Consider the following 17,537-nt stretch of genomic DNA (forward strand, 5'->3'; position numbering starts at 1 on the left):
TTGACGACTCAAATATATCACAGTGTAAATTCAGTTGAAAATGCATTTGCAAAGCCAAAGTGGTGAGCCTCAGTATACAGGGGTTTTGGGCGAACAAGAAAAGGGCAACACAATTAAATGCCATTATATTGGTATAATTCCCTGGCAGTCTTCCACCCACGTCCTAAAGCGGCACCCGTGTGGGCTGCAGCAGCCGGCGACTGGCTGACGGAAGGAAGGGACAAAGCTCAGAACCACTTCAAGCCAGGCAGCAAGAGGGAAGATTAAGGCTAGATTGCTTTGTAATAATGGTAAGATTTGCTGTTTTATATCTTGGGAAGAAAGAACAGGGAATGTTACATAACCTTTTAAGGTCTTTACTGAGTGGTCACTGTACTCTAAATGTAACTCATAGGATTAGAGCAATATTCATTAGCATTAGCTTTAGTATGGCAAGCATCAAAACACTTTTTTTCACATCTTTAATTAATTAAAAATAATTTGCCAGCTGAGTTGTAAAATCATAAAAAGAAATATTTTGGACAGGTAAAGCAATAGTAAGAAATAATTCTTTACATCTCAGGTCTGGTACTGTAACACACCAAAGCCTGTCATCCACGACCCGAAACACATCAAAGCCTGTCTTTCCTCATCCACGACCCGCATCAGTTTGCATATCAACCGAATAGATCCACCAAAGATGCAATAACGTGCTGAACGTCTCCAAAACCAGAGAACTCATCCTGGACTTCCGACGGAACAAGGCTGCTCCGCCCCCCCTGTATGTCAATGGCGAATGTGTGGAGTGAGTGGAGACTTTCAAATTCCTGAGGGTCCATATCTCTGCTGATCTCACTTGGGTGGCAAACACCACAGCACTCGTCAAGAAGGCGCAGCAGAGGCTACATTTCCTGAGAGTACTCAGGAAGGAGCAACTAAACACCAAACTGCAGAGGGTGATCAACACAGCACAAAAGATCATCAACTGCCTGCTACCTCCTTCATCTAAAAATCCCGGTGCCTAGGAAGGGCAAAAAGCATCATAAAAGACATTCCATATCCTGGCTTCCACCTTTTCAACCTGCTGCCCTCTGGCAGGCGCTACAGGATCATAACAAAACAAACAGACTCAAGGAGAGTTTTGTCCAAAGAGCCGTCACCATACTCAACTCTTATTCAGGTTGACAACTTATCTTATCTGACCCCTACTTATTTATCATGTTTACTATTTATTTATATATTACTTATTTATTATTGATTGATTATTTAGCTGTTCGTTTGTTGTTGTTGTTATTTGTGCACTTCGTGGTGAAGCTTTAAATCTCATACTGATGACAATAAAAGCATTCAATTCAATTCAATCATTGTAAATGAGAACCTATTCTCAATGGATTTTTGTTAGACTTCGTTCTCACCAGTGTTGATTTGTGTTGTATAATACGTATTCTGTTTTATTTTGCTGCGTTCCTGTGTTTCTCCGTGTTCTCTAAGGCAGTTTCGCCTCTTTTAATCACCTGAGTGTCATTAGCCCCAGTCCTTTGTGTCAGTGTCCTTTGCCAGTGCGTCACTTTTGTTGAGGGAAGCTGTTGGAGGGAAAGTCATAGAGAACATCTTTGTCTTTTGGTTTTTGGATCCTGCCCTGGCTGTATACATTTTTGGTACCAAGTATTTTGTTGTTGTATCTATTGACTGGCCTGTGAGCACCTGCCATCCGCATAAACTTTTGTCCACGACGTGCCTCTCGCCTTCGTCTCATGCATTTCAGTCCAACTGTGTAATCGCCCCCTTGTGACAAAACGCAAGGAGCCAACCTGAAGAAGCAGGAAGAAAACCTAACGCCCTCAGTTAGGCAGTCAAAAGGCTCTCCCAGGAACAGCATTGCGGGAAAGAAAGCGTGGCCCATAAGACCGAAGTCTGCAGTTGTTGCTGGGTCATCGGGAGTCTAGACTGGCAGTCAACCCCCTCCCTGCCGCTGTTTCCCCACCTCCTTCATTGACTCATGGGGCCCGCGGTGGTAAACCCTCCCATCTAGTGCCTACTGACAAGTTCAAAGGGGATCTGGCCTCCCGGATGGACTTTCATCACCAAAAATGAGAGAGGCATCGCACAACACTTCCATGCCGAGCTCCTTGGCTGGCACCCTTTGACGCAAAACCACCCATCATCGCATCTGAGTAGCCTATGCAGATCGGTCGCGCTTCATCCAGAAAGAGAGACAACGACATTTAAGTGAAAAGCGTTACTTCTACTGCGAACACGGGTGACATCAACGTGCCTAATGCCCTCTAGGAAAGCCACATCTGCCTTGGTCTTCCCAGGTCCGAGCACAAACCAACCACTACGAACCCACAGTAGTGACACATAAGTTACATGGACACTAACACAAAGAAAAACTCCCTCATAGATTCGTGACCGGATGAAAACTTCTACCCTAGGCATGACTCGGACTCTGACAGGGAAACCCTTGTATGTATCATTCAGAAAAACAGAGACCATTACAATGATCAGTCAGAACTATGTGGAGAGACTGTCATTTCAAGTAATCAGTTCTCTTATGCACCAGTTAGTCATTGGTTTTGCTTGGCTTAAATAACAGTCTGAGATTGAATTGGTCAATGGGGAAGATTATGGCGTGGGGAAAGGGATGTGGAAAGGGGTACCCAATTGACGAGGTTAAACACCTGAACCCCAGACTGGAACACTGGATAGGTCTGATACATGTGAAAGCTTGCCTAATGTCCTCCCAGACTACAGTCGCCTGCGGAGAGGTCTTCAGTGAGGGCAAAGCTATGTCGCTCCTAACTCAGCGAGAATTCAACTGCCCTACATACCTTTTTTATACCTGGTTCACCTACCTAAGGGCCACATGTACTCACTTTCTCACAGAGACAGTGGGCGTGGACACTTGTATCCAAGTCTCATTGAAATCAGGGATAATAAGGCCATTGTCATTGCCAGCCAGTGCAGGGATAGAAGACAAGTGTTAGGTTCATCCAATTGTATGTTTATCCTTAGGTTTTTCCAATTCAGCTTTCAATAAAAAAGGCATCTGTAGTCACATCACATTTAATTCTTGCAAGAAGAGAATACATCCGGACCGCTCGGCCGACCAAGATTATTCTCAAGAGCGGCATTATGTCCTGCCCATTTAAGGCTTCAAATCAAAACAATTACAAGGTTATCGATTCCATTTGCGTAAGCAAGAAACAAAACAATTCCATAATCAAGCAAACCAAGCGTCAACCTAGCGTCACAAATTAAAACAATATGCGAGTAATCGATCCAATTGAGTAAGCAAGAAACAAAACAATTCCATATCAAGCGTCACAAAGGAAAAACAATATGCGAGTTGATTGATAGCCATCCGTTGAGCCAACAACAATTTAAGCGTCCTTCACCGATCTTCATTGCGAACTCGCATCTGGGGAAAGGGTTGAGGTGTATCTTCCAGTACTCAGTCCTCGGAGCAAGAACTTAATGTATTGTTTTATGTCCTTGCGATTCTTGTATCTCTCGCTGGACCCAGCTGTCCTGGAGAGCGACTTTGGCGTAAGCGTTTGTCTTCGTTGAAAGCGATCAACACATATATATATATTGTTTAATATAGTTACACATTTAGGATGAGCATTACTATTCCTAATAAGCAAATATATTGATTAATATAGTAAGCATGTATATTATAAGGCTTTATATTCATTGCAAACACATTTATAATAATGATTACTCCAATATTCCCCCCTATATTATAAATTTGCACATGATCCCCTTAATAAAACTTCCTTTCAGCTTTATTCCATTAATTCCAAATGAACATATAGTAACATCCCAGAATGAACCCAACAACAAGAATGGTGTGTCTAAACCTTACTAATCATTCATTCATTCAATTTCAGAACCGTTTATCATCGCAAGGAGCCCGGGTGGTGCTGTATCCTAGCCCAGCTAACTATGGGCAGCAGGCAGGGGGCCCCCTTAATCGGGGCCCGGCCAATCTCAGGGCACAAGGAGAGGGACAACCATGCATGCTCATACTCATACCTAGGGTCAATTTAGAGTGTTCAAAAAGCCTAACATGCATGTTTTTGGGATGTGAGAGGAAACCGGAGCACCTGGAAAAAACACTACGCAAGCACGGGGAGAACATACAAACTCCACACAGTGAGGACCCACCTGAAGTTGATTCCTCTTCCAAGCAGTAATGCTCATCCTTGTCCTCTACCTTTCCAAACATTTACGTATGCAAACTGCTCACCACCACAAAAGTAAAAAAAAACGTATTTATTTATTGTACTTATGGTTTAATTGTAAAGTTTTTTGTTTCCTTTCCCCTAAATTATTTATTATTTGTTTCGTGATAAAACAACAGAAAACAACAGTTGCCCTTAACCATCTTTTATGCACAACTGGCTGACAAAGTGGTCAAGTCGGGACATACGTTGCATTCCAGCCGCATGTTTCTGTGGAAATCTCACACATTATTGCGCATTACCGTAAGAACCCTAGTGATTTAGCAACAGACATTAGCAACTGGTGGAATTTTACGGATGAGACGTTTTCAGTGTCACACTTTTTTGGGCGAGAGTGGAGCGTAGAAGGACCCAAACGCGGGGAAGCAAGCAAGGACAGGGACTGGAGTGCGCCAACAAAAACTTTAATAACTATGGCTGATATTCAGAAAATAACAGACTTTGGAATCAAATAAGAAAATCAAACCTGACGGGGAAACGTGGGGAAAACAGGATTAGGAGACATAACAATGCTGACGGTCCGACAAGGACTGACAAACACACAGGGTTTAAATAGACAGACATGGGTTGATGAGAATCAGAAACACCTGGGTCACACAAAAGGCACCAAGCAGGAGATACACCAGGGGTGGGGAGACGACAGGTGAACTCAATGGGCAATCAAATGGACAGGTCACAAAGAGGAAAAAACATAATAAAACCAATCCCTAACATAACGCCCCATCTAAGGGACGGATTCTAGACGTCCCACAGAAACAAAACAAGAGAACAAACCCCAAAAACCAGGCGGGCAGGGCGCGATGGGGCCCGAAGAATAATTTGGTGGAGGTCAGGGTCGATCTGCGGCGGTCGTCCGGTCCGGCCCACGAGGAAGGGGGGGCTGGATGTGATTGTTCATTAGAATACCGCTATACTATTGAAAAGGTATCCAATCAGCTGCCCCAATTGGTCCAAGGCCCCGCCATGGCTGTTGGCGTTTAGATGGGGCAGCTGTATGGCAAGCTAAATGCGGTGCTCAGACTCCGACGGGAAATGAGACGCGGATTGGCATCCTGGCATGAAAGAAGCCAGAAAAGGCATGGAATTTGACACCGGCATTGGACATCATGGACATTGCCTAGAACAGGGGTGTCAAACCCGTTCTCAAAGGGCCGCAGTGGGTGCAGGTTTTCATTCCAACTCAACAAGAGGATACCTTTTGCAAGTGTAATCAGTTAATTAAAGTCAGGTGCTACTTATTTTAGAAGACACCTGATTGGTTAAAATGTCAACACTGGATCGGTTAGAACAAAGACCAAGACCCACTGCGGCCCTCGGCGGAATCAGTTTGACACATGTGGCCTAGAAGATCTTATCTGGGCGGCCCGGTGGGGCGAGTGGTTAGCGCATTGGCCTCACAGCTTTGTGGTCCGGGCCTGCGTGGTTTTCCTCCGGGTACTCCATGCATTCCAAAGACATGCATGGTAGGCTGATTGGACACTCTAAATTGGCCCTAGGTATGGGTGTGAGTGTGCATGGTTGTCCGTCTCCTTGTTTCCTGCGATCGGCTGGCCACCGATTCAGGGTCTCCCCCGCCTGTGGCCCAGAGTCAGCTCGGATAGGCTCCAGCACCCCCGCAACCCTAATGAGATTAGATTAGAATTTTATTTCATTCCGTATTCGGGAAAATTCCTTATTTGCAGTAGCAAGACACAGAAGACTTTCACACACACACACACACACACACACACACACACACACACACACACACACACACACACACTAATACTGGTCTGACAATCATGCCCTAAGATTCAAAACCTTTGCCGTCCATCTTCCCACCCCCACCACCGACGAGAGGATGTACGAGGATGTTGCGCACCATAACAACCACAAAAATAATCGCTAGATTAGTAAAAAATAAAATATATTGTTAGATTCATTCACTAATCCTAAAGATAGTTGAGATTAATCAGGAAAAAGTACAGTTTGGAAAAGCCTCATTTTAAATTACCTTAAATTTCAAAGCTGGAACTGCAATACAAGACAGGGTCTGCAGACCCTGGAACTGATCCTCCAAATCCCTCAACCTGCAAAGAAGAAGATTTTTATTCTCTACTCAAGCACATTCAAACCAAGAAATCAAACAAACAGACTCAAATTTCAGAAAATAGAGATCTCTTGGCGGACACGATGGCAGGACACCGCGGAGGACTGGAGTGGAAGTTTGATTTTCCCCTAACTGCGGGCACCAGGCAGATGCCATCGCTCTTATTCGAAAATAGAGCTCTCTGGACGGACCAGATGACGAACCCTGCGGAGGAGCGGAGTGGAAGTTGGATTTCCCCGTAAGTGCGGACACCGTCGCTCTTATCCAAAAAAAGGTCTCTGAGGGGATTGGAAGGTCAGGTGCTGCAGGGTAGCGGAGGTGAGGCGAGGTGTCATGGTCCACAGGAAAAAACATTTACCGTATTTACTCGCATTTAAGCCACCCACTCGTATAAGCCGCACATTTAAAATTGCCTTGAAATTTTTGAATTTTACAATTTATCGCGTATAAGCCGACCCCTGATTCTCAATTTTCACCTCCATATTCACCGTTTTAATGGGGAGTATAAATGTGTTACTTTGAAGGGAAAATCATCACAAGTGGTATTTCTGAGATACTGTATGAATCAAAAGAATATTACAGTCATACCTCTACTTACGAAATTAATTGTTTGCAGGAATGTTTTCGTAACTTGAAAAATTCGTAAGTAGAAGTGTGTTTTAAATGTAAATTCTCTACTTCGTTCCACAGTCCTCACACATCTACCAACTAAACCCTTTAAAATTGGTCAACATTTCCCAATTTTGTAAGAAAGATGTAAGAAACACACAAAAATGAGAGAAAATGATCAACTAAGCCCTTTAAAATTGGTCAACATGTCCCAATTTTGTAAGAAAGATGTGAGAAACACAAAAATGAGAGAAAATGATCATAAATTGCCCCTAGATTTGAGTGTGAGCGTGAATGGTTGTTTGTCTCCACGTGCCTTGCGATTGGCTGGCCACCAATTCAGGGTGTCCCCGGCCCGTGACCGGACAATTCGCCGAAAGACGTTTGGCCGACGGACGTTTGGCCGACGGACGTTTGGCCGACGGACAGTTCGCCGAAACGGGATTCGCGCGCTCGCCCCGCCCCCGGATCGTGTGTGTACATGTTTTTCAACTTCGGCCCGCGGGCCATATACGGCCCGTTACAGATAACATTCATTTAGGAATAACAAGGGCATGTACTGTCACCGCTGGACATATTTCTAAATACAAGTAACGTACTACAATGTGCTGCCAATTTTTTATATTTTTTATTTTATCCTTGCGTTTAAAGTAGTAGCCATTTGGACACGCAATGTAATTTATCAAAGCTGGGGATTGATGTCTGACACAGAAATAAACAACACTAGAAGACTTATGTGAAATTCTAAGTGCCTTGGACAGACTAGAGGGCTTAGAGAACAATACAGACGCTCCCCTACTTACGAACATTCAACTTACGAACAACGGTACATACGAACATGTCTGCAAATTGCGTTTAAGTCCAAAAATGTTCGCAAGTCCAATTTTGTATTTCGCCTTTTTCGGAGTAGTACTTCTTTCCGCCGCTAATACCGACGCCTGGCGCTGTGAGAGCTCAGCTCACCCAGCATCTACCTTCTTCTTCGTTGCAATGCGGAAGTGCGTGAATGTATCTCCAGTGTGCAAAGAACCTTTTTCATTTGTATTATTAAATATCTCATGCATCCAATATTGAATATGGTTGGTAAAAAGCTAAAGGCTTCTATTGAGGGAGTTGCAAGGAAGAGGCAAGCCATTTCATTTGAAACGAGTGGCAATAATAACGAAGCTTGATGCGCGTGAGAGTGGTGAGCGTTGCACATTCAGTACCATTTATAAACAGAAAGATCGAGCAGCAGGACCCAAATATTGAACGTTGGACAAAATTTGCAAATCAATTGAATGGTGCCATACAGTGCTACTGCATCATTTATGATGAAAAAAAGAAAACTGTGCAATTGTCATTAGGTCGCTTCTTTTGGCCAGTTTCTAATACATAAATCTCTCTCTCTCTCTACAGTACTGTACATATTCTCTCCATTTTATTAAATGTTTTTTTTCTTCAGTACAAACCAATGCGTGTTACTTATACAAGCCTTAAACATACAAATGCACTTATATAAACCTTCAATATACTTATATCGGCCTTAAACATAAATTATAATACAAAATATAGCACTGAATCAACTTACAAACAAATTCAACTTATGAACAATCGCTCGGAACCAATTGCGTTCGTAAGTAGGGGAGCGTCTGTACCTGAAAATGCCCTGGAACACACTTTTACTTCTAGTTTAATTTTAAATAATTTCCCATTATTTTAGGAAATATATATTCATAACGATTTGCTGAGAACCTTAATTCAAAGATTAATCTCAACGTTTTCTATCCTGGTGTATGTTTTCTGGAGTAGGATTTCTGGATTTACAATTTCATTACAGTAGTACTTACTGTTACTACCAAAGTTCCCTCTAATTTTTTGTTGGTCTGAGCAGAAAGACAACCTCCCTGAGCGCACTGAGTACCAGTGTGAGCGACATCATCGGTACTCGGATGATTCGCCTAAAGACGTTTCGCCGACGGACGTTTGACAGACGGGCAGGTCGCCGAATGGACGTTCCACCGAACGTTCATTCGGCCGAACGTTCATTCGGCCGAACGTTCATTCGGCCGAACGGAGGTTTCGCCGAAACGGGATTCGAACGCTCGCCCCGCCGGATCGTGTGTGTACAAGTTTTTCAACCTCGGCCCGCGGGCCATATACGGCCCGTTAGGATTTTTAATCCGGCCCGCCGCCGGTGTTGTCCAAATTATAGTAAAAATCAATGTTCGTCTACCATCAATGGCAGCCCGGGAATAAGCACTCTTGGGCGGGCATGGCAGTCCGGGAATAAGCACTCTTGGGCAGGCAGATGTAGCAGAACCGAGCCGTGAAATGACAGCAATCGGGTCAAATCCATCCTAAAACAGCATTTAATGATTAAATACAAATACTGGATGATATCGCGATGGAGGCAAAAAAACGTCTATAGACGTCCATTCGCCAAACGGCTCAAAATGCTCTCAAATTCGGTAAAATCCATCTGAAAACAGCGTTTAATGATTAAATACAAATACTAGTATTTGTATTTAATCATTAAACTAACAAATACTAGTACGACCTGTCCGTCTGTCAAACGTCCGTCGGCGAAACGTCTTTAGGCGAATCATCCGGTCACGACATCATCATTGCTCGCTATGGGCACACCAGTATCACACCTGCCACAAGCAGGTGCATGTCAATGTTCCCTCTAATTTTTCATGTAAAACATGCTGTAAAACACGAAAAACATGAGTGGACAGAGCTAATGCCACTGGCTGCCACTTAAACGGCGCCATCATGGGGAAAGGGGTAAAAAAATAAAAAAAAAAATAAAAAATAAAAAAATAAAAAAATAAAAATAAATAAAAAATAAAAAAAATAAATAAAAAAAATCGATTTTTTTTTTACTGCGCGCCATATGATTGCTACTGCGCAGAGAAGACGAGAGTAGTGCGCAATTGCGCACGCGCGCAGCTTAGAGGGAACATTGGTTACTACTACTTTATTTTCTCTATTTCTTCTGTCACGTACTGTTCTGTGTGATCTCCAAATGGCTACTACTTTAAACGCAAGGATAAAATAAAAAATATTTAAAAAATGGCAGCACATTGTAGTACGTACTTGTATTTAGAAATATGTCCAGCGGGGGGCAGTACATGCCCTTGTTATTCCTAAATGACGGGCCGTTATGGCCCGCGGGCTGAGGTTGAAAAACATGTACACACACGATCCGGGGGCGGGGAGAGCGCGCAAATCCAGTTTCGGGGAAACGGCCGTTCGGCGAACTGTCCGTCGGCCAAACGTCCGACGGTGAAACGTCTTTCGGTGAATCGTCCGAGTACCTCCCCGGCCTCGTGCCCTAAGTCAATTGGTATAAGCTCCGGCACCCCCCTCGACCCTAGTGAGGATAAAGTGTTTCAGAAGATAAACGAACGAAAACTGCAAGGTTTTATAGGATATGCACAAATAAAAGCTAAACAATAAGTAGGGGGAAATGTAGGAGTTACTCACACATCATTATCAGTAATCATACATTGGTTACATTTAGTATAAGCTTTGTCTGATTTGAACGCATTCTTGGTTTAGACAAAGAGTCACCAGGATTTCATTTCTTGGCACAAATAAAGGACGTTCTGCTCAACCATATTCAAAAGATGATCGGTAAAAAAAAACATTGGTTGATCCATTCTACAATGTTGCTATGTGAAGACATGTCTTAATACACTGGGCAAAAGCACTGACACCATCTGTATCTTTATGCCCTTCAACAACTTTTTTATTATTATTGCCAGCTACTGTTCCAGAGTGCAGTCAAATGACATCTAAAACTCACTTTTGCATGGTAAACTGTTTAAACGGTAACCACAATTTGGAGTGTTACCAGGACTTCCACCCTGCAAGTTTGGAACTGTTTAGAACCCAAACAATGTTGCTGTGCCAATGATAGGGCTCTCTGGATGTTTGTTTTTCACTCCTGTTCCCTTTTTCATGTAAACAGCCTCAAAAGTAAATTTTGTATTGCCAGCACAGTATATGAGAAGTTTGCACGTAGGCTTTTGGGCTTGCATCTTCTACCTATACCTGCGTGGATTTTCTCCCGCATCCCAAAAATATGCACAGTAGGCTGAGCATTCAACATTGTCCATGTGTGCAAAAGGTTTTGTTTATATGTGCCCTGCAACTGCCTAGCAACCAGTTCAGGGTATAATCTACTTCCTACGCATAGTTACTGGGGATAGTTTCCAGCACCCTCACTTTATACTGTTGGATATTCATTCATAACAATACTTAACCTCCTAGGACCTGGCGTCCACATGTGTGGACATCACTTTTTTGGTTGTCACAAGACTACAATGTAAAATGTTGGACTACAAGGGCCTGGCGTCCACTTATGATGTGGACATCATTTTTCTCAGAAACTACATGATGTGAAAAGATAATTCTTGGTTTTTACACTCATCAGGTCCCAATTAGCCTAAATATCAAAGAGAAAATAAAATTGCATGCCTTGCAAGAGTCTGGGTCTTAGGAGGTTAAAGATAAATGGTACAGTGAATGAAGTTTTTGCCAATACCTAAGACGTGTGAGTCTAAGCTGCTCCTGAAGATTGCGCTCTTCATCACTTGGCCAACGGGCCTTTATTTCTTCAGGATCTGGTACTTCTAAATGGTGAAAACGCACCGGGTCCCAGCCAGTCATAATGTCAAAAGTGATGACACAGCCTAAAGAGTGTGACACAATTGAGACCTTCCCATTTTTTTCAAAGTCTTGATTCCGCGAGCAGAAAAGTGAGTAAAGACGGTTCAGCTCTAGAGTCAGACCTCGGGTAATCTACATACACAAACAAAAGCACAATTAAAATTAGTCACATATGGAACATGTTATAATGTATTAATTTGTTGCTGCTTTTATGCAGACCGATTAAAAGTGACCAACACATAGAACATCTTGGAATTTTTTGGGTCATAAAATTATTCATATCATGTCATGACCAATGTTCCCTCTAAGCTGCGCACGTGCGCAATTGCGCACTACTCTCGTCTTCTCTGCGCACAGCAAATCATATGGAGCGCACAAAATAAAATCCCTTTATTTTATTTTTTTTTAGCTGTGAAGCCGACGCGCAAACCACTCATCCGCCGGGCCGCCCATTCATAGATATTAATCATTACATTTTATTATTACTAAATCATTTATGTGTAGTAGACATACACCTGCTTATGGCAGGTGTGATCCTGGTGTGTGCCCGTAGCGAGCAATGATGATGTTGCTCACACCGGTACTCAGTGTGCTCAGGGAGGTTGTCTTTCTGCCCAGACAAACCAAAAATTAGAGGGAACATTGGTCATGACCCATGAGGCTCTGCATGAATCTGAATATGACTGAGGTTGTCATAAAATAGTCTCACCTCATCTCTATAAAGCGGGCTAGTGTAGTACATAATGTCCATGGCGCTGCTGTTCAACATATCTCTGAGACCTCTGAGTTTGTCTGGCGTGATGGTGTCAACCATGTCTGCAAGAGCATGCATCACAATATTTAATATATACATGGTGTCCCAAAAAATGTATGCACATTAAATTAATTGTAAACGTGGTGTTAATTATTGTTTGGCGTTGTCAGCAGTGCCTGGATCAAAGTGGGAGCCAGTTTGAGAACAAGCAGTGAAAAAACAGAAAAATGAGACTTGTAAATATTCTCACTTTTGAAATAATAAAATGCTAATTAAACACCACGTTTACAAATTATTTTTAGTGTGCATACATTTTTGGGGACACCCTGTATATAAACATAACAGTTCATCATCTTAAGCTTCCGGTTTGAACTTGTAGTACGGTACAATCTCATGTTTTTGGGACTTATGACCAACTTTCAATTTTGTATTCCTTGATAAAACTAATGAGAACTCTTGTACATACGCTATTGAGGCATGCACTCTTTTCAGGCTCCTGTATTCTTGAAAACATGTTTTTTTCTTTTGTAAGAAAGCTGATGGCAACGTTACATAATTTACCTTATGGTACAATTTTAATAATTAAAGATCTGTATGAGTCTTGATCATTTATTTTTGAATACACTGACAGGAGTCTATAAATAAATTGGTGTGAAAATGGGCCTTCTTTTGACTGCCTCCACAATCATCTAGATACTCTTTATTCATCATTTTCGGTAAGTGTTGTAGCCATCCAATACTGATTACCGGCACCCATTTTTTTTTTGAGAATAAACAAAAAAATAAGAAGAAAACCAACATAAAAGGACAAAGGGTTATTTTATTAAAGATCTAAAACACTATTTTTTTTAGATCGGAAGCGGATCGTATCAGCAAAACATATGAGAAAATTGAAAAAATCGTATTGGAAGTCAGAACATCTGTATCGGAACAGCTCTAAATCTTGGTTTTGGCAGATAAAAAATGATTGCATGAGCAATAAAGACCTGTCAGTGACAGTGGTATGAAAAAGTTTGGACATCTCTGATCATTTTCAAGGTTTTCTTTTATCAATACGTAGTCAATTATATGAATCAGCAGTTTCAGTTAAATACGTCAAATAGAAAAACAAAAACACAAAAATATTTGAGATGTGAGAAAAAGTTTATCGCTGTTCTAGAAAGTGTGTAATAGTTCTTTAAACTAAAGAAAGCATTGCAAAATTTTGGGCACCCTAGTTGTTTCTTGCTTTGAATACCTTTATCCCTGATTATTGAAATATAATATGTGTCTGGTAAGATAGCTGACCTATGTACACAGGTAACTTGAAGATGAAAAAGGGTATTTATGAGTGTCGTTGCAAGTGTTTCTCCTCTTACATCTTCTCTTCTCTCTTGGCATCACACACAGCCCGTAGTTTACGCATTATAAGTCACAGTGTTTTTGTATAGTTTGGCCGGGGTTACGATTATACTCCAGGGCAACTTGTGTGAAATTATTCATACAATGTTCATTCCACCTCGTATTTTTACACTGAACCACAAGAGGGCGCTCTATGACTGTTTTGATAATTTACATTAGGGTGGATGTCATGCCTAAAAACTACAGCAGTTCTTCTTTTGCCCTATGGCCAAAGTAGCTTCCACACAGGTGAGTGTGAGACGTAACATTTAACCAAAGCACCTTCCCTGTTCGTGGCTCACATACCTGGAACTCACCAATTACCATACGTCAGGGGTGGAAAAACTTTTCCACAAAGGGCCGCAGTGGGTGCGGGTTTTCATTCCAACCCATAAAGAGGACACCTTTTTACCAATCTGGTGTCCTGCAAGTACAATCAGTGGATTGCAGTCAGGTGCTTCTTGTTTTCTGCAGAAATCTAATTGGCTAAAGTGGCTGTTGTGGCTCAGTTGGAACAAAAACCTGCACCCACAGCAGCCCTCGAGGACTGGTTTGCCCACCTCTGCCATACGTGAACTCTGGTCTCTGAACCTCTTCGCCAATCATCTTAAAGGCTGGGTATTAGACGAACAAAATTGTGGTCACAACGCTGCCTAGAAATGTGCTACTTGCGTGTGTGTTTATGTTTAACTGTTTATCTTCAACTTGCACAAAGGACTAAAGATGGAAATATAACCTTCTTCGGCTATAATGTTACTCATTCACATATATATGTTCATTAACATATGTATATGTTCATTAATATGTACTGTCCCTTGATTAAATAAATCAAACTCTAACAATCCTCTTTGTCATCTTAATAAAAGTGATGGAATACCTCTTACTAATGTTACCCTTGTCCTTCTTGATAGACTGTTTGGTAGACTTATTTGCTCTAAAATTGAGCAAAATGGCTGTGAGGGTTCTCTTTCTTTGCTATATCGATAACTTGCAGCTTCTCCAAGATTGTCATCATTTGCTATTACTGTTTAGGCTTAGTAACATTCACACTTGTGAGGCTTAGCGGGCGTCAGAACGATTAAAGGAGTCAAAATCTATGTGAGATTTTTCATCATTTCTTTGGATTTCGAAAACAACACAGCCACACGAAATCCCCAAAACCTCTGTCCATGCGTTTGTTGTCAACCCTTCCTCTGCACACTGACAGTACACTCAGAAACAGTAGGAAAACACAACTTAAACATCAGAACTCAATTCATTACAATATCTTAGACACAGACAGAGCACGGAGAGATGCCTATACCTGGGACACTAACTGAAAGCAGAGAGAAAAAGGGGTAAAATGCATATTATAGAGGTCTATACTTAAAAATATATCTTTTAAAAGGTCCTGTGAGCTAGCACCAGCCAGGGCATGTAGATTTGTTTTATTTTTCCTGCAATATGAACATCTTATTAAATCTCTGTTCTTTGTTTTGAATTATATCAAATAATTTCCCCCCAAAATGTGACTTATACTCACTCCAGTGCGACTTATATGTATGCCAATCCGCTGCTCTTGTGTCCAAATCCGACACTGTCGCATTATGCAAAAATAGCTGTCTTGGACTCCAACACCAATACTGCGTATCAGATGGGGAAATCACTAGTTGTTATTCTTGCAAATGCATGATCTACTAAATTTTGATCTTTTTTTTCTATTTAGGTGCGCACATTTTTGCATCTGGCTCATCTCATCTCATTTTCTGAACCGCTTTATCCTCATTAGGGTCGTAGGGGGTGCTGGAGCCTATCCCAGGCGAATCCGGGCCAGAGGAGGGGGACACCATGAATCGGTGGCCAGCCAAACGCAGGACACAAGGAGACGGACAACCATTCACATGCATCTGGCCCCTTTTGGTTAAATAATTATTGCACACTTTCTGTAACTCCTTTTTTTCACATCTCAAGTATATAATTGTTTGTCTGTGATTTTATATATTTAAACTAAGGAAACATATTTGTCCACAGGATCACTGACAGATCTTTTCTTCCCTCCAAGCCATTGTGTTAGCGCGAAAAGAAGAGCTCTCAGCCCTAAAGAGGGCTCAGTATCAAAACACATACCTCCATCAAGAGCGAGTTTTGATCGCCATTCAACAGGGAGAAACTCCACGTGCTCTGTAGTGCGATTAGGAAAGTGCTTCTCCTCCATCTTTCTGGCAGCATCTCTCATCCTGCAAAATGACTAAATTACTGCCTGTAAACAATAATATTGATTGAATAGTGTGTTGACTTCCAGTCAATTGTCCTACATGCTTGTGTTCCTAATTATACGACCCTGGTCCATCTTCTGACCGATGCCATGCACCACAAACACGATGTGGGTGGTTTCAGGTGGAGTGTCCTCAGGTGCTGCCTCCTCCACATACCCTCTGTGGAGGCGCGTCCCGCAGCTAGAAGCTGTGGATTCAATTGTACGCATGAGCTTCTAATGTTATGTTTTAGAGCTGTGGAATGAATTTATGGTATACAGTTATGGGTTTTGTCCACAATTATACTTCACAACGAGAGCAATTGAACACTTTGTTATGAATACCAGGCATCAGTTTTTTAAGTACTACAACACTGTTCATAACCTGACTGATAATCTCAACAATAAACATGGTATAGTAAGCATTATCCTGTGTGGGTATATTTTTAGTTGTATTAACTGAGAGCTTGTCAGGATAAAGAGAAATATGAATGCAGCAATGTAGAGATCCCCTGGATGAAAACATGCTCCAGAGGGCTTGGAACCAAGTATGAACAGTTAAGTGGTGAACGCTTATGAAAGCGGACACCAGTGTCAACAATCCAGTATTTGGAAATGCTGAAGTAGCAGCATATCCAAACATAAACACCTAGCCTTTCCCTTGACGGCAATTAGACCACCCTAGGAAAAGATTTATTTTTCATGGTTGCGCAAGCCAGACGCAACTTTGCTAATTTTAAGGAGGAAGGCACAGCAGTGACACTATCTCTATTGGTTTTGGCGGGAACGTGGAAAGTTGAATCTTGTCCATGACCAACTGTTCCGCCATAACAGCAGGAAGCCATTTCTCTAGTCTCCCGAAGGTTGGCAAAAACCAAGCCCAATCATCAAAGGAGTCTTCTGTTGCCCTTATGGCAGTACTTTAGATATATCTACCAAAATACTTGTAATTGCACTAATGCAAGTACTTCCACCAACCCTTCCTCTGTTGGAGGTCCCCTGTCATTATGGTAGAACATGATTAATTTGAGGAGCATCTCATCAGCTCAAATGTATTTCTGCAAGAACGTCCTGTAATGTTCCATTGTGTGGTTGCCATCCTATTTGTCGATAGCGAGCTGGTAATTGCATAGTATAGTATAGTGTGAAAATGCCTTTCCGTTCTTATACGACAATGAACCTAAGCAAACAGCCAAGACAATGGAGTAGCTTCAGAACAACTATGTGAATGTCCTGGAGTGGATGAGCCACAACCCATACTTAAATCATGTCCACCATCTCTGGAGCAATTTAGGTGTGGCTGTGTGTCAAAGCTCCTCATCAAATATAATGGGGCAGGAAAGACGAAACTGCCCAATGATAGGTGTCAGGTTCGCCATTTAGATATTCATATCCATACATCTCTTCTCCATACTGACCATCCTCGAAAGGGATGCAAGGGTTGCTGGAGCCTAACCCAGCTGTCTTTGGGCGAAAGGCAGACTACACCATGGACTGGCCGCCAGTCAGTCGTAGGGCACACAGAGACAGACGACCACTCACTCTCGCAACCACAATGCCACGGATTGGGAATCAAACCCAAAGTGC

At 42.1% G+C, this 17,537-nt stretch overlaps 2 protein-coding genes across 3 annotated transcripts in view; one reads left to right on the forward strand and one right to left on the reverse strand.

The window, feature by feature from the left end:
* The window catches only part of ddhd1b (DDHD domain containing 1b), a 53,886-nt gene that overhangs the window by 16,538 nt on the left and 19,811 nt on the right, over positions 1-17,537 (reverse strand). For both annotated transcript variants that reach the window (XM_077587907.1, XM_077587908.1), the window contains exons 4-8: positions 16,012-16,159; positions 15,824-15,933; positions 12,293-12,399; positions 11,459-11,715; positions 6,220-6,295 (exon numbers count right to left, since the gene is read on the reverse strand). In XM_077587907.1, the coding sequence (XP_077444033.1) occupies positions 6,220-6,295; positions 11,459-11,715; positions 12,293-12,399; positions 15,824-15,933; positions 16,012-16,159 (698 nt within the window). The remainder of the gene's footprint in view (positions 1-6,219; positions 6,296-11,458; positions 11,716-12,292; positions 12,400-15,823; positions 15,934-16,011; positions 16,160-17,537) is intronic.
* cgrrf1 (cell growth regulator with ring finger domain 1) overlaps positions 7,979-17,537 on the forward strand; it is a 41,620-nt gene continuing 32,061 nt past the window's right edge. Inside the window, exon 1 of the mRNA XM_077587911.1 lies at positions 7,979-8,050. Within this exon, the coding sequence (XP_077444037.1) occupies positions 7,983-8,050 (68 nt within the window). The 5' untranslated portion in view covers positions 7,979-7,982. The remainder of the gene's footprint in view (positions 8,051-17,537) is intronic.

The sequence above is a fragment of the Stigmatopora argus genome, chromosome 19 (assembly GCF_051989625.1).
Source record: "Stigmatopora argus isolate UIUO_Sarg chromosome 19, RoL_Sarg_1.0, whole genome shotgun sequence".
Lineage (NCBI taxonomy): Eukaryota > Metazoa > Chordata > Actinopteri > Syngnathiformes > Syngnathidae > Stigmatopora > Stigmatopora argus.